Source organism: Nasonia vitripennis (genome assembly GCF_009193385.2).
Source record: "Nasonia vitripennis strain AsymCx chromosome 1 unlocalized genomic scaffold, Nvit_psr_1.1 chr1_random0003, whole genome shotgun sequence".
In the NCBI taxonomy this organism is placed as follows: Eukaryota; Metazoa; Arthropoda; class Insecta; order Hymenoptera; family Pteromalidae; genus Nasonia; species Nasonia vitripennis.
The window spans coordinates 1,315,935-1,339,239 of record NW_022279589.1 but is presented as its reverse complement, the minus strand read 5'-3'; the positions used below and the strand labels follow the sequence as shown (position 1 = coordinate 1,339,239).

The 23,305-nt window shown below is 37.8% G+C and overlaps 2 protein-coding genes across 4 annotated transcripts in view; one reads left to right on the top strand and one right to left on the bottom strand.

Annotated features, from left to right (window-relative positions):
* The window catches only part of LOC107981926, a 457,580-nt gene that overhangs the window by 64,804 nt on the left and 369,471 nt on the right, over positions 1–23,305 (bottom strand). The gene's annotated exons all lie outside the window — the stretch shown is intronic.
* LOC107981322 overlaps positions 1–23,305 on the top strand; it is a 526,190-nt gene that overhangs the window by 217,684 nt on the left and 285,201 nt on the right. For all 3 annotated transcript variants that reach the window (XM_031930377.2, XM_031930417.2, XM_031930447.2), the window contains one exon: positions 16,343–16,484. In XM_031930377.2, the coding sequence (XP_031786237.1) occupies positions 16,343–16,484 (142 nt within the window). The remainder of the gene's footprint in view (positions 1–16,342; positions 16,485–23,305) is intronic.

Here is a 23,305-nt window from a genome sequence, read left to right as displayed (position 1 = left end):
CAGAATGAAGAAGATGGCAGGACGATGCAGAATGAAGAAGACGAGTTTGATCCTGAACCCGTAATCACCTTGGTGGATAGGGAATGTATGGAAATGTCAAACTCAAAAATGCTAGTTAACGGGCCCCACGGAAGTATTGTTCAACGATATTACCTGTGAGGATCCAGTGTCGGAGGGCCCCTTATGCAGAGCTTGCTCTGCCTACGCCACATAAAAAAACACACACACATACATATATACATATTTTAGTGTTGAAATATCATAATATTTAAAATTATGTACAATTCTTAATGTATCTAATACTCAGAATCACACCAATATAATTGATTTTCAAAAATGTACATTTAAATAAATATTTAACACAGTATACAGTTGAATACAGTTCAACGTTGATGTGCCTGTTAAATTTAAATAATACGTATAGGCTTTATAAAAAAAACAAATCAATCATTTATTGATCTATTATCTGTGTATTTTATAATATCCCATCTATTGATCTATTATCAATAAGGTATTATAAAATATTATACTGTTCTGATCAAATTTTCGTTTAAATGAAGTTTTTTTTACTATTTTGATTTGATAAATATACAATGTCATTGTTATCCACATCCATCAGTATGATTCTTTTAAAATGATGATTCCAATTATAAGTTGTTTTATCAGCTAAACTTATTATTTTATTATCTATATTGTTTATTAATGATTTTTAGCATTTACTTTTTCGTTGTGTTGGCTTTTAAAAGAGTTAATGATTGCTGTATATAATACCTCAAGTTCCTCAATATTAATTGTATCAAAATATAATTTAAATTCAGCAAATGCTATAGCCTGAGTAACGTTTCTTATAATTGAAATTTGAGCAATTGTTATAAGATGAATTCAATTTTTATATTCTTTTGATATTGGAAAAAATGATAATGTTGATACATCAAATGTTCTCGCATTTTACTAATATTAAATTGAACATTGCATGGGCAAATATTAAATAGAATAGCAACTACAAATGCTATAACAAAAACACTGCAATTATAATAATTAGCCTGATACTGTACTTGTTCAAAAGATATGCGTAAATTATCTTTATTCGAAAACAGCCTATCAATACAAATTTTATGATAATCATCAAGACCTTTTTTGTTAATACTATCAAAAATTTGTATTACATTGTCTTTGTACCACAAACAAATCCAATGTCTGTACTTAAACCAGAAAAAAGTATTTGAATATATTCTTTATGCCTATCAATAGGTGGAATATTAGACAATCTTTAAAAATTAACTGCAGATTGCATATCAAAAATCGAGTAAAATTTTGAAATGTCATTGAATTCAAGTAGATGGTCATCATTTAATTGACTTTTAGAATTAGAATAATTGTCGATTCCTTTTAAAATAAGTACATCTATAGTATCACAAATGTATGATAAATTGCCATACAACAGCAAATAATCTGTTTTTCATTTTCATTTTCCTCAAGTATTTCTGCACTAATTAATTGGTTTAAGTGATTTGCAGCATAATTTTTTTACCTCTTCTTGAACAAATAGCACATTCACTGTGACAAAGTAAAAAACTATAAAATTTCAATACATAACAAAATCACGTCAAAGTTTTTGCCAGTGATAAATAACTTTATGCATAGATAACTTCTTTGATAATATAAAAATTTCATGTTGCTTACTAGATAATAATGAGATATCATATTTTTCTATTTGTTTACTAAAATTTTAGCGTCTTTATTTCCATGATAATCAGTGATGAAATAATCAATTTAACTTGGCAACAAAAATTTGAAAATTGAAATACGAAAAAATCAAAGCATGAATGGCAAAAATTAAAAAACTGAAATTAAACAATTCCTAAAACGAAAATGTTGAATTGAAATATTACGAAATATAAAATAACAAGAGTTTAGAGTATTTTTGTTTTAAATTTAGAATTAAAAATTTATTTTCTCGACTATCATAGATTTTACCTTTTTTATAAATTAATGCGTAATATTCGTGCTTCAAATCTTTATTATTTGACATTTCTACTTTCACCCTTATAAGGAATTGACAGGAATCGAAATTAGGATATAAGATCTTAATAAAACTTGAATTTTATTACTATTGCAATATATATTTTAACCGAGCGACGTCTGGAGTGAGGTGAATCGCACTAGTCCTCTATTATATCAAGGAGCATCATTTCAGTCAGCTCCCTTCGTTTCCCAGTAGTTAATAAATTCAGACTTTTTTCCCAGTCACTTTTCCTAATAGTTGAATTAAGAGTTTAGCATGCGCATGTAAAATGTAGCAATCACGCTTACATTGACTTTACAGTAACAATTTTGGATTTTCACAGATTGTCACAGATCGCCAAAGCGAACAGCGCACCGTCATTGAAAAAGCCAATATTAAGCGTAACAACGATTTTCATACGCACAAATCAGACATAGATAAATATCCGTAAATAATGCCCTAAAACAAATTATATTGTTCTTATTAAGACGAAGGTCCGTGTGCATAAGACGGAGGCCCGTGTGCATAAGGCGGAGGTCTGTGTGAATAAGACAGAAGTCCGTGTGCTTAAGATGGAGGTCCGTGTGCATATGACGGAGGTCTGTATGCATAAGACGGAGCTCCGTGTGCATAAGATGGAGGTCCGTGTGTCTCTCACGTGAGGTCCCTCGCTCGGATGTTGATCTACCCAGTTCGGAGTATAGGAGTCGACTGAACTATTAAGCCGATCTTCGGGTTATTTATACTATTTTTGGCACATGCGCAGAGTCTTAGTCGGTATTCAGAAAATTACTTTTGTTTCTCTGCTGACTCTAGTGCTTTGAAATGCAGTGATCGCCATGCAAGTGGAAGACTATTCTTTGATAATCTACACTATATAAAAATTTTATATTTGGTAGATTTTGTAAAAACCCTTCAAAACTCATAAGGAATTATTACGTAATTACTCACGAAGAAAGGATTAGATTTTATTTACGACGGACAAAATATCAGAGAAAAACGACTAAATTTGACTCAAGACACAACTACATCACTATAGACGATCAATGGGAAATTGTAAAATGTTTGTCACGGTGACGGTCATAGCTTTTTAGATGTTCTTTAGATCGAGATCTGAAGATGAGACAAATTACCTTAAAAAAGGCGTTATATAATACAGATGTTGATGTCATGTTAATTAAACTGCTTCTATTGGTTGTTAGAATCATACAACAGATACATGACATTGTGATTGTTTTAACTCGGTTTTCTAATATACTTAACACGGGATCTGTTGCCATATTATGGCGCGTTTATCAAAGTTACCATGTCAGTTCTGTCTATTTATTAGTAAATACTACTATAAGTTTTGTATCTATCCCCACCATTCTGTATCTTAGTATTATAATTATGATTTCTCCTCTAAAAATTTATGCAATCCTTGAAGAAATTGTCTAATGTTTATAGCTTACAAAAGTTTTTCTGTATTTTTATCAATATACGCTAAATGAATGTAGTGAAATCAGTTTTAAAAATATCAAGTTTTAAAAATCAGCACACTGACAAAAATCATTACTTACTCCAAGAAGAATCAATCTGACTATAACTTTAAGGTGAAAATCTGCTTTGTGTTTCATGATTCTCTCACATCTAATCTGAATGTTCTAAAATTAATCCAAACTATCTTGTGCAAAAAATGAGCAAAATCATGAATATAAAAAAATTAAGTATATCCTCCTAAGTATCAAGTGACCCGGTAGCGCCACAAAGGCGAGTTTGAAAAGCCTGCGGCGACTGCGACACTATTTACTTTGAAACACTGGGGTCTGCCAGCGCAGCCCAGCGTTCTTAAATCTATGTTCGCGCGCCGTCACACTCCAATGCATACACGGTGGCGGGCCGCCTCGGCCCAGGGCGCCAGGCATCGAAATGCCAAGGTTCCCGCGATCCCCTTTCCGTGTGAGCGTCACCCTGTGTTGGGACCTGACGGCGTCGGAGATGAGCTCGGCTAGCTCTAAGGGATGGGCGGAGTATCGAACAGGGTCGTGGGTCATAAAACTCATTAAGGCTTGCTGCTGATATGATATGTCGTATTTATTCTTCATGTTCTCTCTTATCAACCACGGCAACCTTCCCAAAACCTGCGACCTCTACAGTCCAGAGGCGCTACGCTGAACTAACCAAACTACTATGCGGCACGTCACGCCACCGAATCGAGGTCATCGTGAGTAAGAGCGAATTTCTACACGCGGCCCCGCAACGATTTTAATAATTCTAACCTCCTTTCGGGGAGATCACTCGCGCCCACCGAACAATCGACGCCACCGCCACGCTCGTCAGCGCGCCGTCCGCCGACTTGTCGGTGCGGGCGAATACCCGCCTCGCCTCTCTGATCGTCTACCGGCCTCGACGACCAGCGCGTCCGTCGCGGCGTATTCTCGCGAGTTATGCGATTTCCCCGGCTCATCAGACGCTTATTTTCTCATATACCGCGTCGTGAAAAACCCGTACTACTATAATAAATCCCCAAAAACCTCTTCACGATGTGACGACCTCGACACGACCGTGCGACGACACACAACACTTGCCCGTCCTCTCCGCGCACACTCGTGCATTCTAACGGTTATTTAACGGAAATTCTAATAATAACTAACCTAACTTAATCGCCAACTTACTTACTAATGGTAGCTCGGTAACACACAGTAATCGGTAGCTGATAGGAATAGCTGGGGTGAGGAATCGATAGCGGGGAGGTACAATACGAGAGGAGAGCGATAGCGAGGAAATATGCAGACTACATGGGTAATGATAGCGGGGAATTGTGCGAGAGCCAGAGCGTGAAAAAGACAAACGGTAGCTTGAGCGGAGGGTAACGGTAGCGTGAAAGGAACGACAGCGAGGAAAAACGAGAGCTTACAAAATTCGCAACAGGCGACGAGAGCTAACGGCACTCGGCTCGCCGCCCTTGCCACAACCGTCAAAGTGCATTGCGTCGCACTAACCGTGTCGCGACGCGTTCATCCGAGGCACAGCCGCACTAATTTATTCGCACGCTAAGTACACTTTTACTTACTTGCTACGATAGCGAGAGCGAAGGCGAGCTGCAATGGCGCACGGGTACAGGTGTCACGAGACAATGGAAAACCTCGGTGAGCAGCGCAGACGTCCAACACGTGGCCGCGGGGCCAGCGCTGCGCGCGCTCCCCACGCGAACTACTCCCCCTTCTGCGCGCCTACTCGCGGCTCGACCTGCCACGTTGCGAGGTTGTCGTCGCCTCTCTATTGCGTGGCGCAAATTTTCCACTTGTAACGTGCAGTCGAACTGCCACTTTACAACTTCTATATTGGGTTTTCAAATTTCCAATTCAATAAAGTCAAATATTTACATTATTGTATCTAAATTTTTTTGGCGTAAAATCATATTTGTATACTTAACTATGATTTCCAATCGATATATTGCCAAAGAAGCAGCTTTTGTTACAATACACAAGCATGTCTCAACAAAAATGCTAAAATTCGTTTTGGATTCTGCAGCCCAAATGTTCAGACCATGAAGTTGGCCGCACCCGGCTAGTGTTAAGACCGTGAATTTAGCCGCACACATTGCTTTCCCACATACTTATACTAACCAGCGAGATTCCTTTCATCCATACTATAACTAATGTACTTTTAAACAATATCCTTGAGTTTGAGCTGATTTGGGCCATTCGTTCCTTTGGAATCTTACGGTCAGTGAATTATGGACTCCCTACTATACGTAGGTATTATAGAAGTATATAGAAGGTCTAAAACCATCAAAATAAAAGTAATTATGTTTTTGAATAGTAAAAAAATTTGGTTAATTTATATAAGTATTTCTAAATTTTTAATGAAAAATTTTGATTTCAATTTCAAAGGTGGTGTGCAATCTCAAATTCAGCTTTGAGATTTTTATCGCAACAAACATGGTATGTTTAAAGAGTTTTGCGACAAAATCCTGATAGTGAAGCTTTTATATTATCACATATTTATAGATTCACACCTTAAAAGTAATAATGCCAGTGTTTCATCGATAGACTATAAGAGAACGGGGCAGCAAGTAAGCATTAAAAGAATAATTCTGAAAAGTACAACCATCTTCTTTTTTTTATATAAGATAAAATTCCGCTTTATGTTTAAATGATTATTCTATATGCTTAGGAGGGATTTACTTGACTTTTTTTATATTTATGATTTTTTTCATTTTTTTCACAAGATGATTTGAATTAATTTTAGAACATTCAGATTAGATGTGATAGAATCATGAAACACAAAGCAGATTTTTACCTTAAAGTTATAGAGATTGATTCTTCTTGGAGTAAGTAATGATTTTTGTCAGTGTGCTGATTTTTAAAACTTGATATTTTTAAAACTGATTTCACTACATTCATTTAGCGTATATTGATAAAAATACAGAAAAACTTTTGTAAGCTATAAACATTAGACAATTTCTTCAAGGATTGCATAACTTTTTAGAGGAGAAATCATAATTATAATACTAAGATACAGAATGGTGAGGATGGGTACAAAACTTATATATAGTTGCCAACATTTTACCTTGTAAAAAGTGTTTTTAATTTTAATTGATTTGATAACCTTATAATGAGTTTCAAATAAACTTATAAAGAAATGTTTAAAGAAAAATTCAATTTGAATTACAGCATAGCATAATTAAAAGTTTAGGTTTGATTTTTGCAAAATCCACTACACCTGCACTAAAATGCTTTAGAGTTATTGTTGAAGAACCACATTTTGACCATTATTATTTTTAATAATAAACAAAAATAGTGTTTGACAGCTGGAAAATCAAATTATTTGTAAGAAGCTGCTTGATTACAACAATATCCAGTTGAAAAATTTTAGGGACATGATGCTAGAAGTTCACTTTTAAAGATTTCTTCTACGCGAAAATACGTCAGACGATAATTTATGCATTTCAATATTGCAAGCAACTTTCAATCACGATGATTTTTTTGTACCAAAATTATTACCGTTAGGTGTACAACAATCAAGCTTGTTTACGTCTATAATACGACAGATGAGTTAACAGGACATATGATTTAAATTAATATCTATCAAGTAGCCTTTGTAATAATTAAAGAATCGTATGTATATTGTATATCTGTAGCTATAACTGACTGAAAGAAAAAATCGCTGCCAATTCATTGGCACGTAGCTTCCTCCAACTAAATTTATAGGTCCAATAAATAAAATATTGTTTCAATATATCTATATATCTGCTTGCTAATGTATAAGGCGGGGGACGTGATGCTCGTTGGATACGTAGACGATGTGGCCGCGGTTATAACAGCACGGAATGTGGGCATTGCGCAAGCAAAGTTAAACACGATTATGAGCAGAGTGATATGGCGGGAGGCAAACCACGGATTGACTTTAGCGCTTGATAAGACAGAAATTGTCCTATTCACAGGAAAGCGGATACCGACCATCATACCTATGAAGGTAGGCGGCGAGACTATAACGACGAAACCATCAGCCAAGTATCTAGGAATAACTCTAGACACAAAGCTGAACTACGGGGAACACCTAGATCGCGTCTGTAGAAAAGCCACGACTAGCGCAACTTAGCCGACTCATGGCTAACGTCCGTGGGCCTAGGCCAAGTCAGGCGGTTACTAATGGCGACTACTATCTCTATCCTGTTATATGGGGCAGAGGTGTGGGCCTACGCTATGACTATGAATAAGTATAGGAAAAAGATTATGGCGGTACAGCGAAGGGAGCCCTTAGAATAGCATGCTCCTACCGGACGGTCGCGGCCGAGGCATCGATGGTGATCGTCGGGGTGATCTCTGTGGATCTTCTTGCGATTGAACGCAAGCGGATCTACGAAGCTCGCTTAGCGTCGAGTAGCATCTCAATTGCCGTAAAAGAAAGAGAAATAACAATGCGCAATTGGCAGACTAGGTGGACTGATTGTCCAAAGGCTAAATGGACTAGGATCCTTATAAAAGATGTAGGCCCGTGGGTGAACAGGAAATGGTGGGAGATCAACTTTTACCTTACCCAATTTTTTCCGGTAACATAGCGGTTGATCCCGAGCACCAAACAAGGAAAAGTAGGTAATTTTATTCTCTTTCAAATGCATTATAGCTGAATTGTTTGTAACAATGGGTTGATTGAAAAAAACGCAAAATAGGGTTTGTCAAAAATCAAAAAATGGCCATAGAAAAAATATAGTTAAGGAAATAAAAAATAATTATTTTTCCCGAATTTAGAATCCGGTATACATACACACATCCATACGGACATTTTCTAAAAACACTTGATTTGAACTTCTAACACACCAAAAAGTATTTTCTAGAAGTTTTGAAGAAACTCAAAATTTTACTATCACAACGCTTTCTCTAGGAGGAAGCAAAAAAAGAATCAGAGGCGAAAAATCATTTATTGTTTTTCATTATTAAATATATTTGGTCTTAAAAAAATGGTATATTTTATACCTAAGACAAAAATTACTGGTAAAATCTTTTTTTTTTTTTTTGATCCGGAGAGTTAAAGAAATGCTCGATGCACCATGTCAGAATCCGTGCAAGACTCCCCGTGTGTGGGACTCTCCTGACGCGGGACTATCGCCAGGCATACCCACTAAAACTCCACCTCTCATAGGGCCTCAAAACCCCCCCCCGGTAACCGCTTCCGCATTTCTTCGGGGAATCGCCTGTCTTATGCTGTCCTAACCATCATCTAGTCTATTAAGCAACTGTCGTTGTTTTTTGCGCCGAGAATCGTTTCTACGTACGCCGTTATGTCGTCATAATTCTGCTTGCTGCCAAGCATCGTTTTAGCTACTGTCTCGGGCGTCAATGTCCCTATCGTCAGCTCTAGTTCTCTTCGTTTTTCAGCCCATCGAGGACAGTCAAAGTCCGCTTGCGTTCAATCGCAAGAAGATCTACAGAGATCACCCCGGCGATCACCGTCGATGCCTCGGCCGCGACCGTCCGGTAGGAGCATGCTATTCTAAGGGCCCCCTTCGCTGTACCGCCATAATCTTTTTCCTATACTTATTCATAGTCATAGCGTAGGCCCACACCTCTGCTCCATATAACAGGATAGAGATAGTAGTCGCCATTAGTAACCGCCTAACTGTCGGCCTAGGCTCGCGGACATTGGCCATGAGTCGGCTAAGTTGCACTATCCTAGTCGTGGCTTTCTTGCAAACGTGATCTAGGTGTTCCCCATAGTTTAGTTTCGTGTTTAGGGTTAGCCCTAGATATTTGGCCGATGGTTTCTTCATTATAGTCTCGCCACCTACTTTCATAGATATGATGGTAGGTATCCGCTTTCCTGTCGAGATAACGATTTTGGTCTTATTTAGCGCTCAGGTCAGTCCGTGATTCGCCATCCACCATAGCACACTACTCATGATCGCGTTTAGCTTCGCTTGCGCGATGTCCACGTTTCGTATCGTTATAACCGCGGCCACGTCGTCTACGTATTTCACAAGCGTCACGTCTTTCGGTGTTTCGAGATTTAGAAGCCCGTCGTACGAGTTACCCAAGAAGTCTGGCCCCATGATCGAACCTTGTGCTACTCCTGCAGTTATAGGTCTTTTTCTACACCCTTCTTTTGTGTCATACTTAATAACTCGATCCCTCAGTTAATATTTCGTAAGGCGCATAATTTATCGCGGCATACCGAATGATTGAGCGAGTATGTCGGTCCATCTTGCCAAGTTGCCAGACATTACCAGAATCACGATATCTCTAGTCGCGTGTCCAACTTCTTTTACTTTCTTTGCCGTGTCTGTTACCTCTCCGATAGCTCTTATGGTCGATTGCCCTTTTCTAAAGCCAAACTGTTTATCGGAAAGGTCTCCTGCTTTGCGTACTTCGCTTAGTATTCGCGGTTTAACTAGAGCTTCCCGTGTCTTTCCCACTGTGTCTAAAAGACTTAGTAGTCTATAAGAGGTGTCCTTGCCCGCTATTTTTTTTTTTTGGTTTTTCAATTGGTACGAGTCTCCCTCTTTTCCACCGCAAGCTAAAAACTCCCTGCACCAGACACTGGTTGCATATCTCCAAGAGTAGCTTAGGCCGTTGCAACACGACTATCCTCAGCACCTCCGCGGGGATGCTATCCAATCCCGGTGCCCTACCGCTCTTGAGGGACGAAGTTGCCGCGATAAGTTCGTCTTCTGTAAAATGAGGTATCTCGTTTGCCGGTATTTCCGTCGCTTCTGTCGGTGGTCTAATGGGATATGTGGGAAACAGCCCATCGATTATTTTTAATCGTTTCTGCTTTCATAGGTTCCGTGCGTTTCATTTCACCCATCTTTCGTGTAACGATGTCATATTGTTGTGACCGAGCCTGAACTTTGCGCGATTCGAACACCAAGAATCACGCATAGCGACCTTAGCAACGAGATCAACGACGTCGCGGATGTTATTGTTTATGTTTAGTTTGGTTCTGTCAGCTGTTGAGAACATTTGTGTTTACATTTGAATAAAGAGTCCGAATTCAAGAGTGATTTTCTATAAATAACGTGTTGTTATTTTTATTATCCGAACCCGGTCATAACATTTTGGGGGCTCGTCCGGAATGGTTTATTCAAACACATGGAAGAACTGAACACCATGAAAGACGTATATATTCAACTGGATTTTTGGCAATGGATTAACTCACGGATCGTTGAAGAATTGGACATTTTTCTACTACGAAAAATAAAAAAAGAAGCAATCCAGAATATTACTCAATTGAGTGATATTATCTTGAACGAAACACGACTTCAGGATGAAACTGAAGAAAAAGTAAAAACGGAGAATGAATTGAAACATCAACAGCTGGTTGAAGTAAACTTGGAGCGAAAGCAAATACCTGGTCTACAAGCTGATCAACTAGCTAATGAAGACTTAGCGGAGCAGCACCATTCAATCCTTTTACTCATAAACAACTGTGTCCGTTTGCTTGCAAAGCAAAAAGATCTTCGACATCAATTTCAACAGCTAAGTCTTTCCCAATTTATAAACACAGACATAAACACAGAAGGGTCAATTTCTATTGAATCGAATTTAGTTATTACACATTTGACGCACGTCAACAACGAATTAGAATTACCATCTAGCAAAACAGCTAAGAATCAGAATCTGTCATTGACGAATGCCGTTGCTGGTGACATCATTCAGGACCAAATCTTGTTGAATGTGAACACACATAATGATAGGTTAATATCAGGATTAGAAATACCAGTAACGTATGCCGTGGTTACTGATATTTCTAGTAGTGTAGTTCAGAAAACAACAAGTTTAGAGAATCTCAGAATGAATTCAGCAATAATTACATTAAACCTGTACAAACATGAATGTGACATGGTTAGTTTTTTGAATGTACCATCAATGAATGCCGCTATTGATGACACTATTCTGAAACTAGATAAAAGCAAAGATACCCTTGGAAAGATTACAGAGACAGATTTAGGTTATATACAGAACATTTTGAATGTGACAGCCAAAGATATGATACTGCAGACATAGGGTTCATTCCATTTCAGATCCACAAGATTTAGAACGAAAGTTTCCTTGATTGAACTGCTTGAATTCCTGATGACGTCATTAAGATTTTTGCCGTTTGATGGAGGAGGTCGAAACGAATGATAACATCGTTCACATCCATGCCGTTCGATGGAGGAGGCTGGATAAGAATGACCCTGTGATGACGTATACCGACAAAGACGAAAGATCCTAATTAAGACACTTCACCTGATTGAGACACACCAACCCGAATGTGACCAAATTGAACCGGCTAATGAAGACTGCTCTGCTCACGGTTCTTTTGAGCCATGGTTTTTCCCGTGAGCGCGAAAGTGAATACCGGAGCAGGGACTTGAGGAGAGGTTCCATGACGCGTCAACTCCCCACTCATGTCCGAAGAAAGAATTAGACTGATGATTAATTCAACCGCTTGATGCTTGAATTCGAACCAGCTTGGATGGCTGGATAGTTTGTGATTAATCAGTTTGGATGACTGATTAAATCGATTTATTGTTTGTTCCTGGAAGTGATGATTGGAGCCTGCACCTGTAAGCGCCGCTCGGTAACTTGATACCTAGGTGGAGTCAAGGTAGAGGACGTTGGTCAGATCTTGGAAGTTATCATTGGAATAAAAGAGGTTTATTGTTCAAGAGACGGATCCGTCTTAGTCCTGTTAAGTGATGATTGGAATGACGTCTGTAAGTATTGCTCGGTAACTTGATGCCTAGGATGGGTCAAGGTAGAGGATGTTGATGTCAGTTCCTATAAGTCATCATTGGATTGTAAGAGGATCAACCCGCTTGAAGAATGGATGGTTATAATTGTCGGGACGACAATCTGAAAAGAAGAGGGCAATGTTGTGACCGAGCCTGAACTTTGCGCGATTCGAACACCAAAATTCGCGCTTAGCGACCTTAGCAACGAGATCAATGACGTCGCGGATGTTATTGTTTATGTTTAGTTTGGTTCTGTCAGCTTTTGAGAACAGTTGTGTTTACATTTGAATAAAGAGTCCGAGTTCAAGAGTGATTTTCTATAAATAACGTGTTGTTATTTTTATTATCCGAACCCGGTCATAACAATATTCATCGCCAAATGGGTCTTTCTCTACATCGTCGATGATATTTGCCCAGCAGCGACGCTTACTCTCTTTTATCGCGTCTCCAAGAATTTTCCGCAATTTGTCCGGTCTTACAGACCAGTCCCGAGCTTACGGTCTTTTCTGCTTCCAGGCTCTTTGAGCCCTTCGTCTAGCGTGAACATTTTCTTTCCTGAGTTCCGCAATTTCCTCTGTTTACCAGTACACCGGTTTCTTCTGGTGGCTGGTTGAGACCCTGCGCATAGTCGTTTCGCAGAACTTAATTATCAATTTAGTAGTTTATTCTACTAATGTCTATGCTCTTTTGCGTCCACTTCATTTGTGTGGGATCTCATTGGAAGGAAGGTTCGCACTTTGAATTAAGTCCATGAGTGTTTCTAGGTTTATGCGTCAGGTGTTCCATCTTGGCTTCCGACTTTAGGTACTTCTTGTCCCGTTTTCACAGTTTCCGTTGATGTTGAATAAAATATACTGGTGGTCGCTAGCTGTATAATATTCCGTAAGGTGCCAGTCCCGTATGTTGCAGATTGTCGTTTCGCTCGCGAAGGTTACATCCGGTATGGATTCCCTAAAACCTGATCTACGGTAATACCCCTATAGCACCTGATATTCTGGCAATATTGCCTTAACATTGCATTGCAAGACTAGCTAGATTCAGCAATATTGCCAGTGCTTAGAACAACATTGCTGCAACTATTAGGCATTGTTGCCAAGCACTAAAATATCCGCTTTTTTATTGTAAGGTTGGTTGTCTCACACACAGGTCCCAATATTTTGGGAAGTATTATCCGGATGGTAGTCCCCGAATAGGGCATGGGAGCCCCTAAAATAGCTTATTTAATTTTTTTAACTATAGTGTTTTTTACTATGACACAATATTTGAACAATATTGCCACAATATGTTTATTCTCTTTTGGAAATGCAATCCAAGAACGGACATCATGCCTTACAGCAATATTTCAGGAAAATTTGCCGAAGGTTATATAACCCTGGTACAATATTTTCGAATCTGACGAATCTGCAAATGCAACCTTCAGATAATATTGCTAGAAGATTGGGTGCTATTTGGAAAGTCCATTGATGTCCCTGATCTCTAGTGTTGTCTTGGAGATCTAGTTCTCGATCGTGCCTACTTGTCCGATTTCGTCTTGGATGACTTTTTACAATGACTTTATTTTGTTGGTGTTCTTACCTACTTCCATCAGAACGCTACCTTGTCTTGTTTACGGACGAACTTGACCTTCGTATTCAGTTCTTCCGGCTTTACCTGCGCCTTCATCTGTCCCAGAATGTCAGCGTAGATCTTGCCGTTCTCTGGTTTTATAAGAATATCATCCGTCTTCTGACGTTAAGCCTTTTCTTCTTTCAGCTTTTTCGGTTGGGTTTGCCCCAGTTTGTTTTGCTGTTTCTTTTTTGCCTTCCTACCGGCAGCTACTTCCCATTGTACCATGAGAAGTCTGTGCATACCCATCGCTGTCCCTACTTGTCGATGGTGCGCTGTTTACTTTCTTCTTGTCTTTTTTGGCAGGGGTACTGCCGCCTTCGTCAAATGGTGCTCGTGCCCTTTTCTTCGACTTTGACGTCTTTTGGGACTTTGCATTGTCCGCTCCAGGTTGTTGGAGAGGCTGCCTCTTTACAGCATCCAATATCTTGTCAAGAAGCGTGACAGCTACGATCAACATGAATCCTATTAAGGGTAATCCATCTTTGTTCTTGGAGTTCACGCCCTTATCCAGGGTTTTGTTTATTTCCATGGTTATATCTCTCACCTCCCTTATCTTGTCACTTAAGCTGGCATAGGCTTGAAGCCATTCCCTTGTGGTCTGGCTCTTTTCTCGGATGTTTTAAAATCGATTTTATATAATAATCTTGAAAATACTGCATCTAATGTTGTGTCATACTTGAAAATACTCCATCTAATGTTGTGTCATACTTAGTGGTTGATTGTTGCGCATCATTATCCATTTCTAATTAAAATTTATGTTTAAAGAATGAAATTAATAGTTGTGAACTTTTGTCAGCAAAGTTAACATTAAAATCTTCTGCTAAAATTAGTGGCATTTTGTGGGCATTTGTACCAAGCTCCTGTGATCCTAGTTCAGCGTATACAAGTAGTGATCTTTCCGAGAGTGCCGAAGGGCCCGAAAACCAGCGGAAAGATAAGGAGAGCGCAGTATAGCGGAGAGCGAGAAAAATAGAAAGAAAGTGTGGTAAAGGGAGAGGTGCGCATAGTGCATACGTCTTGCGCGGCGAAAAGAGCGCGTTGGAGATGAGAGAAAGAGAGGGAGATATTCTCTTCCTGGCATTCGCTTTTTTCTTGATTCACTACCTGGTCAGAATGTGTACCTAGCGAGCCTATAGAAGTACTCACTTTAAAAATTATTCTTCTATTTGTATAGTCTCAAAAGAAAAGCTTGTGTACTGTAACTAGAAATAATTGCTTTAGTCAACCATGACTGCAATGCTAATTGTAGTTATACAACGACCAAAGAATGATCAGTTTATATAACTGCGAGGGAAAATATACATTGAGGCAATGAAATTACCTGTAATTAAAGTAAATTTTGAAAGCAAAATTTCACTTTGTGAGTGCCAGACCTGCGATGTTCAATTGCTGGTGCTCAAATTTGTTCGGTAAAAAAGTTTCCACACTCTACTGTAGTGCTTGAAAGAATATTTGTCATGCCTATTTCACTTTGATTTTCAGTTCTTATACCATGAATTATGATGCTGTTAAAAGATTATAGTTTGCATTATAGTGCTTTTTTGGAAATCGTAATTGGCTTGGCTTTTACCAAGTCGCCTTTAATGCTGTTTAAACTAATATTATGTACAAATCGATTATATGCAAGTTAAAAAATATGATAATGAATATATTAAAGAACTACTTTTCTATCTATTAAATGATTTACGAGTAAATTTGATACATCTGAAACAGAACTTTAATCTTGTAGTGTCGAATCGTTAGTTTCTTGCGTGTTCGTATCAAATTCCGTTTGCTCACTTCCCATATAGCACCCAATCTTTTGGCAATATTGTCTGAAGGTTGCATCAGCAGATTCGTCAGATTTAAAAATATTGCAGGCAGATTATTAAATATCCTGGATGCAGTCCAGCAATATTGCTGTAAAGGTTAATGTCCGTTTTTGGATTGTGGTTTTAAAAAACAATAAGAATATTGCAGCAATATTTCTCGAAGATCATTTGCAATATTCTATCAATATTGTAAAATAAAAGTAAAAATACATACAATTAAAAAAATTATATAAGCGTTTTCACGGGTTCTCATGCCCGTTTCAGGAGGTATCATCCGGATGGTGCAATACCGCACTTTCATCTCCAGCATACACTCTATTTACCACTGAGCCTTTTTAATAGGCTGGTTTAGTTGCGTTGCAGACTGCAATTTTTGTTTATTTTAATATTACTGTGTATGTTCTTCAACGATAATGTTACTGTTCTGTATGAACAAGCATACGCTCTAATGCTGCGAGACGGCCAGCGCCGACGTCGCTGTGCGGTGGCGGCACTCACTTCGCCTTGTGCACTCAAGCGGTTTACACGCGTCTTAGTTTGTCTGTTCGATTACTTTTTTATACCGATTACATTATTATAATTAGCTTAAAGTGTTATTAATCAATAGTGATTTATTGTGAAATCCTGTGTACACATTATTTCCACCCTAGCATGCATTGTCTGAGTACGTTATAGTCTCAACAGTTACTGAAACTTTTAATTTTTTTTTACTTTTAGGGTCTTTTTAAACTAATAGGTATATTTGGATGGACATCTTTCTTTATGCAGAGCAATTCAGAAAATGACTTAATAAATAAAATAGTTCATCAATTTACTATAGAGGCATCTTCAAAAAAATACTGCTTACTAACCAACAAAGGTAAATAAAATATATAACATCCCGCAAATACATATTGAATACTTTCGTATTTATTGATGATCAATGAGTTGACAAAAGAAAGGACCCCGCAATTTCCTTATGGAAACTGGCTTTTGGCCAAACTTTTTGTAATTTCGGGAAATAATAGTTCTGAACTAGTAGATCAAAAATGTTCATGGGCCCAAAGTCCAAATGTCAATAGTTTAACAGATACAGCTCTTCGAATTTGAAGTTTTATCATGCCAATGGACTGTATGGCTTATACGAACTTATGATGTTCTTGTTAAAGACAGCTCTGCATACATGTGTGTGTGTATATATATATATATAAATATATATATATATATATATATATATATATATATACATATACATAGTTTCCAGTGTATAAGACTCACCGGTGTATAAGACGCATCCCATTGAAGGGACGTTTTGTGAAAAAAATGAAAATGATAAAAATATAGTTTTGAAGTTCGAAATGCAAGTGACCGTTCGACTATCCTAAGAAGGACGTTCGAATGAATACCTTGTATGTATATGTATATACAGGGTGGACCATTTTAATCTATTATGGGAAACATCTCAAATTTATGGTTAGATACAGAAAAATGTTTTAGACAAAAGTTGTAGAGGTCAAAGGGGGTCAACTTTTGGTACCAATAACTTTGAACTTGAACTTGCTTTTGAAGGTCATTTCAAGGTCAAGATTTTTTTTTAAATAGGAAGACCTACTTTTGACTCCGGATTTGAAAAGTGCAGAAAATTTTACGTTCCAAATGATAGTTTGAACAAGGTCACGGAAGGTCATATGAAGGTCAAATTTACGAAAATTGTTAAATAATGTGTGTTAGCTCGGAATAACGGTTGGAAGCATCAAAATGTTTTTAAAACACGTTGCCAAGGGTGGAGAGTTTCACTTTCTGGTTGCAATAACCTTGACCTTCAATTTGGTTCTCAAGGTTATGTCAAGGTCAAAGTGATTTTTCAAGCGAGAACCCCTGCTCTTGATCTCCGATTTGGTAAAAATAAGAGAATGCCCGTTGGAAATGCTAATCAAGGTCATGGTAAGGTCGTGTGAAAGCTAATTTACTGTGCACTTCAAAAGTTAAAAATAAATATTTGAAGGTCAAAATATATCAAAGACCTTGAACATCTGTCTAATTTTGAGGTAAAATTATCTTTATAAATGGTTTTCTCGCGATTTTGGATACTAACTTACAGTTAGCCCGCCGCTCAAGCACGATCTCTAACACGGATAGTAATATTTGCATAGGTGGTACTTAGATGCACAACTACGAATGTAGCAATACCCTTATCGAACTGTCACCGTCCGGTAAGACTTCACGGTGATTTTCACTCGCAAGATCCAACTACGAAGACGGCTCGCTAAGATTATTCAAAAAATATTCGAATATTTTCTCTCGACGTGCAACCCGTACTCGAACGGTGACGAGGTGTTTATGTTCGTGCAGCCGCACTTTACGCTGAACGTTATCCAAATAGGCGACATCCAACTTACATTACCATTCGAGATCTAACCAATAGAGCTCGAAAAGGACGATTACATCGTGAACGTCGTCACCACGAGTATGGAGAAAATGACAATCGTGTTTTAACAGTTCTCGCAGTCGTTCACCTTAATCCTCACATTAGTTCTCGAGAAATTGAAAGACAACATGGAATACCAAAATCAACAGTTCTTAGGATCCTCAAAGCCCAAAGGTATCATGCTTACCACATCACATTAATTCAAGAACTAACACTTCGGCATTTTGCACAACGTCTTCAGTTATGTAAATCGGCATTACATCATCCCGAGTTGTTCACATTTGTTATGTTTTCAGATGAAGCAACTTTTAAAAACACTGGGGAATAATAGTTTCGGGAACTAAACAGACATAACTGTCATTACTGGTCAGATGTGAATCCACTTTGGCACAGAACAGTTGATAATCAACATCGTTGGAGTTTAAACGTTTGGTGTGGAATTGTAAATGGATATGTCCTATGGTCCTTATTTTTTTAACGGTAATGTCAACCAACACAATTTTTGAAATTTTTGAGAGACCATTTACCTGGCTTGCTTGAAGATGTCAATTTAGAGACCAGGCAAAGAATGCGGGTGCAATTGGATGGTGCACCACCATATTTTGCACGGATTGTAAGAACCTTTCTTAACGAACGGTACCCAAACCAATGGATTGGACGTGGAGGTCCAGTTGCATGGCCTCCTAACTCGCCTGACCTAACTTCACCTGACTTCAACTGACTTTTACCTTTGGGGATATTTTTCGAAAACACTTGTTACGAACAGCAACCAACGACACGAGAAGACATGATGGAACGCATACGAACAGCTTGTGCAGAAATTCCAAGAAATATCTTGCTTTCTACAGTAAGACATTTTTTTAGAAGAATTCAACTTGGTATCGACGCAAACGGTCGTCAGTTTGAGCACATACTCAATGGTTAGAAGTGAGAGGCAAGGTGACTCACGTTAAACAAGCACCCCAGTGAGAGGCAAGGGGACTCACGTTAAACAAGCACCTCAGTGAGAGGCAAGGGGAACTCACTGTAATAAAGCGCCCCAAAGGAAACATAATCCTATTACGTCCACGTCGTTGTTTCTGGGTAACGCTAAAAATAGGAAGTAAAAAGCTTTGAGAAAGTCATAGGTACTTGGCTGATTTTCTATCTTTTAAAAAATGTAAAATACCAAGTGAGAAAGATTTGTCTTAAAAAAATTAATGGATTTCATGTAATTTTTTGATATTTTAGGTTAATTTTACCTCAAAATTAGACAGATGTTCAAGGTCTTTGATGTCTTCTGACCTTCAAATATTTATTTTTAACTTTTGAAATGCACAGTAAATAGGCCTTGACACGACCTTACCATGACCTTGATTAGCATTTCCAACGGGCATTCTCTTAGTTTTACCAAATCGGAGATCAAAAGCAGGGGTTCTCGCTTGAAAAATCACTTTGACCTTGACATAACCTTGAGAATCAAATTGAAGGTCAAGGTTATTGCAACCAGAAAGTGAAACTCTCCACCCTTGGCAACGTGTTTTAAAAACATTTTGATGCTTCCAACCGTTATTCCGAGCTAACACACATTATTTAACAATTTTCGTAAATTTGACCATCATATGACCTTCCGTGACCTTGTTCAAAATATCATTTTGAACGTAAAATTTTCTGCACTTTTCAAATCCGGAGTCAAAAGTAGTAGGTCTTCCTATTTAAAAAAATTATCTTGACCTTGAAATGACCTTCAAAAACAAGTTCAAGGTCAAAGATGTTGGTACCAAAAGTTGACCCCCTTTGACCTCTACAACTTTTGTCTAAAACATTTTTCTGTATCCAACCATAAATCTGAGATATTTCCCATAATAGATTAAAATGTTCCACCCTGTATAGAAGTTTTAAGCCCATGTTTCGGGACTTTTGTAAAAATCGATCCCATTTTCAAGAGTTGAACTCGTAAGTACAGTGCTAAAGCAATCATACCTCTGTGAATGGACTCTAGTTTGGTCCCTGAAAGTGGTCTTAAACATATAGGGGATCCGGGACGGTCCCGGAAACTACGAAAAGTCCTGGAATGTTGACTTACGCATATGGAATGTCCCGGAACATTGACTTATACGTACTTATATGTATATGTATGTATATAATCATAAGTCACTATACATATGAGAAAATGTCCATACAACTACCGTTGCACTAAAGCAATCATCACTCTGTATCTTCATAAGTCACGTTCCGTGTATGGAAAAATGACGTTAACTTATGCGCCAGTCTGCATAAGTCCGCAAAAGTCCACATAAGTACCGATTCATATATGAAAGTGTCCGAATAAGTACCATTGCATGAGATTATATGTGTGTGTATATATATATATATATATATATATATATATATATATATATTCCGTGTATCTATATACATATATATATATATATATATATATATATATATATATATATATATATATATATATATATATATATATATATATATATATATATATATATATATATATATATATATATATAGATACACGGAATAAATATGTACATATCTCCCTCTCTATCGCAAAACCTGATTACACGTAGACTTGTCGCGCGGATTTGTTGACACGCTCGCGCAAGCGATCAGCTGTAATATAAAAAACGCTTTCTATTCAAATATTATAGGGCAACTTATGCAAGAGCGTCCGTGGCTCAGTTGGTTAAGGCACACGCCTTAGCCGTCTGAAACACGTTCGCTCAAGGGGTCGTGGGTTCAATTCCCGGTGAAGTCACTCGGAATTTTTCTGAGTTACTTTCAACGGGAAAAGTACCCAAGACTCTGGCTGTTTCGAGGCAGGTTTTTTCCACGGAATTGTCCTTCAGTGTAATTCCCGGTTCTCCCTATCTCACAGGCGTAAGCCTGGGCGAATGCGAAACAGTGGTAGGGACCAAAGGTAAGGCAGGAATTAAGGTAGCCAACTTGATGCATTAGGCAGGGAGCGCTGGCCTAACCAGTGTGGAGCTGGTCGAACACGGGGCCTTCTCCGAGGGAAGCTACACTGAGAGCCGGATCCGATGCCCCCTCGTAGGCAGAGAGTACTGGCTTAACCAGCAAGGTGTGTGTATAAAAATATGGTCCTCACCGGAGAAGTCTCTCAGGGTAAGAAAATATAAGTATGGGATATAGGAAAAATATAGGTATGAGATATAGTGAGGTAAATAAGAGATACGATTGGGTCCTACCTCCACACAGAGGTGGAGGAAGGCCCCCTGCAGCTGGGCCAAAAGGCTGCGACTGTAATGGAAAGGAAAAAAAAACTGATGCATCAACTCACAACTTCTAATCTGACTTTAATTTCTATTAAACTACGTACAAATTTCGTCAAACAATTGATAACATACGTTTAAGAGTCGAGTGAAAGAGAGTGATTGGTTTAGCCACCGGTTGACACTTATTTATACCAAATGAATCGTTTCGAGACGAGGATGTACAATAACGATTATTATATAGTTGAGTTTCTTATTTCGTATATAAGAGAAGTTATACAGGGTGGGCCATTTTAATCAAACCTAAATTAAGCCATGAACAGAAAAATTGTTCAGATGAAAGTTGTCCAGGATCAAGGGGGACATCTTTTTGTGCAATTAGTTTTGACCTTGAACTCAAATTTCAAGGTCATTTGAAGGTCAATTTTTTTTAAAAATAGGAACCCCTATTTTTGATAGCAGATTCGGAAAGAACAGGAAATTTTACGTCCGAAACGTCCGAAAGTCAACATCCTCTAAAAGCTCTGGCAGTCGATCTCTGAGCAATGCCAAATAGCTATTCTGGTTAACATTTTGACCGCAAAAATATGGCCCAATCAGGTAACCATTAATGATCCCACACCACACCATTAAACTCCATCGGTTTTGATGGTCAATAGCCCTGTACCAGTGGGGATTTACAGGTGACCAGTAGTGACTATTGTGCCTATTTAATTGACCATCACTGCGAAATATAGCCTCGTCAGAAAACATAACAAATCTGAAAAAATCTGGATCATTTTGTAAAACTCCTAAAGCCCACTGGTAAAAGTTAATACGCATTAGAAAATGGCGTGGCCTCAGCTCATGAACTAATCTTATGTGGTAATCGTGATAGTGGAGATTATTGAGAATTCTCAATGCTGTTCTTCGTGGTATACCGATTTCTCTTTCAATTTGTCGACTACTAATTTGTGGATTGAGATGAACAGCTGCTAAGGCGGCTATAACATTAGGTTCATTTTCGTTGTATTCGACCTTGTGAAGGTCATGAAAAAAATTTTGAAATACCGTTTCGGACGTAAAATTTCCTGTATAACGTATGTACTTGCGAACGCGCGCGCTGTTCGCTCTGCACCCACGTATATAGTATACCTAGCCGAGCAAACTAGAAAACCATTGCCGATTCATTGGCACGTACATTCCTTCAACTAAATTTATAGGTCCAATAAATAAAATATTGTTTTAATATATCTATATATCTGCTTGCTAATGTATGAGGCGGTTTTTGATACATAATTTAATATAAGTTTTGGAGATTTCATTGTCCAAAAGTTTTTTTCACAGAAATTCACTCATGTGTTTCTAACCAACCGAACCATTAAAACAACAGACTATTCATTAGATAGGTCGCTCACGCAATTTTCAAGAAAGCGATTTTTACATTATAGCTCTTTAGTTAAAAACCACTCGACGAAATCGTTTAAAATAGCAGCAGATAGCTTCTTTTATGATGAGTCACCAAATAAAATTTTGAAGAATTTGACTACATTGTTTTAGAGATATATGAAATCAAAAAATTAAAAAAAAAAAATTGAAACCTTAATATCTTACAAACGATAGGGGTTTGAAAGCTGTGCAATGAACTCAGCCAAAACACATGAAATATCTACTTTTTCACGAAATCTGAAGAGCAATAAGGCCTTTTTAAGTCCGTAAGCAAGGCACAAAACAACTCATTTTTTTCAGTTTTCAATTTATTACTGAAACAATAAGTAATCAAATCACTTGAAATTTTAATGTGATATAGATTGACACTTGACCCATCGACATAATTTATTTTGCGAGGTTATGTTGTTTAGTTTCAGAGATATGAATTTAAAAAAAAAATTATCTTTTTCATTATATCTGCCGAACAAAGCGGTCGATCCGAACACCAAACAAAAAAAGGTAATTTTATTCTCTTTCAAATGCATTATAGCTAAATTGTTTGTAACAATGGGATGATTGAAAAAAAATACAAAATAGTGTGTGTCAAAAATCAAAAAATGGCCATAGAAAAAA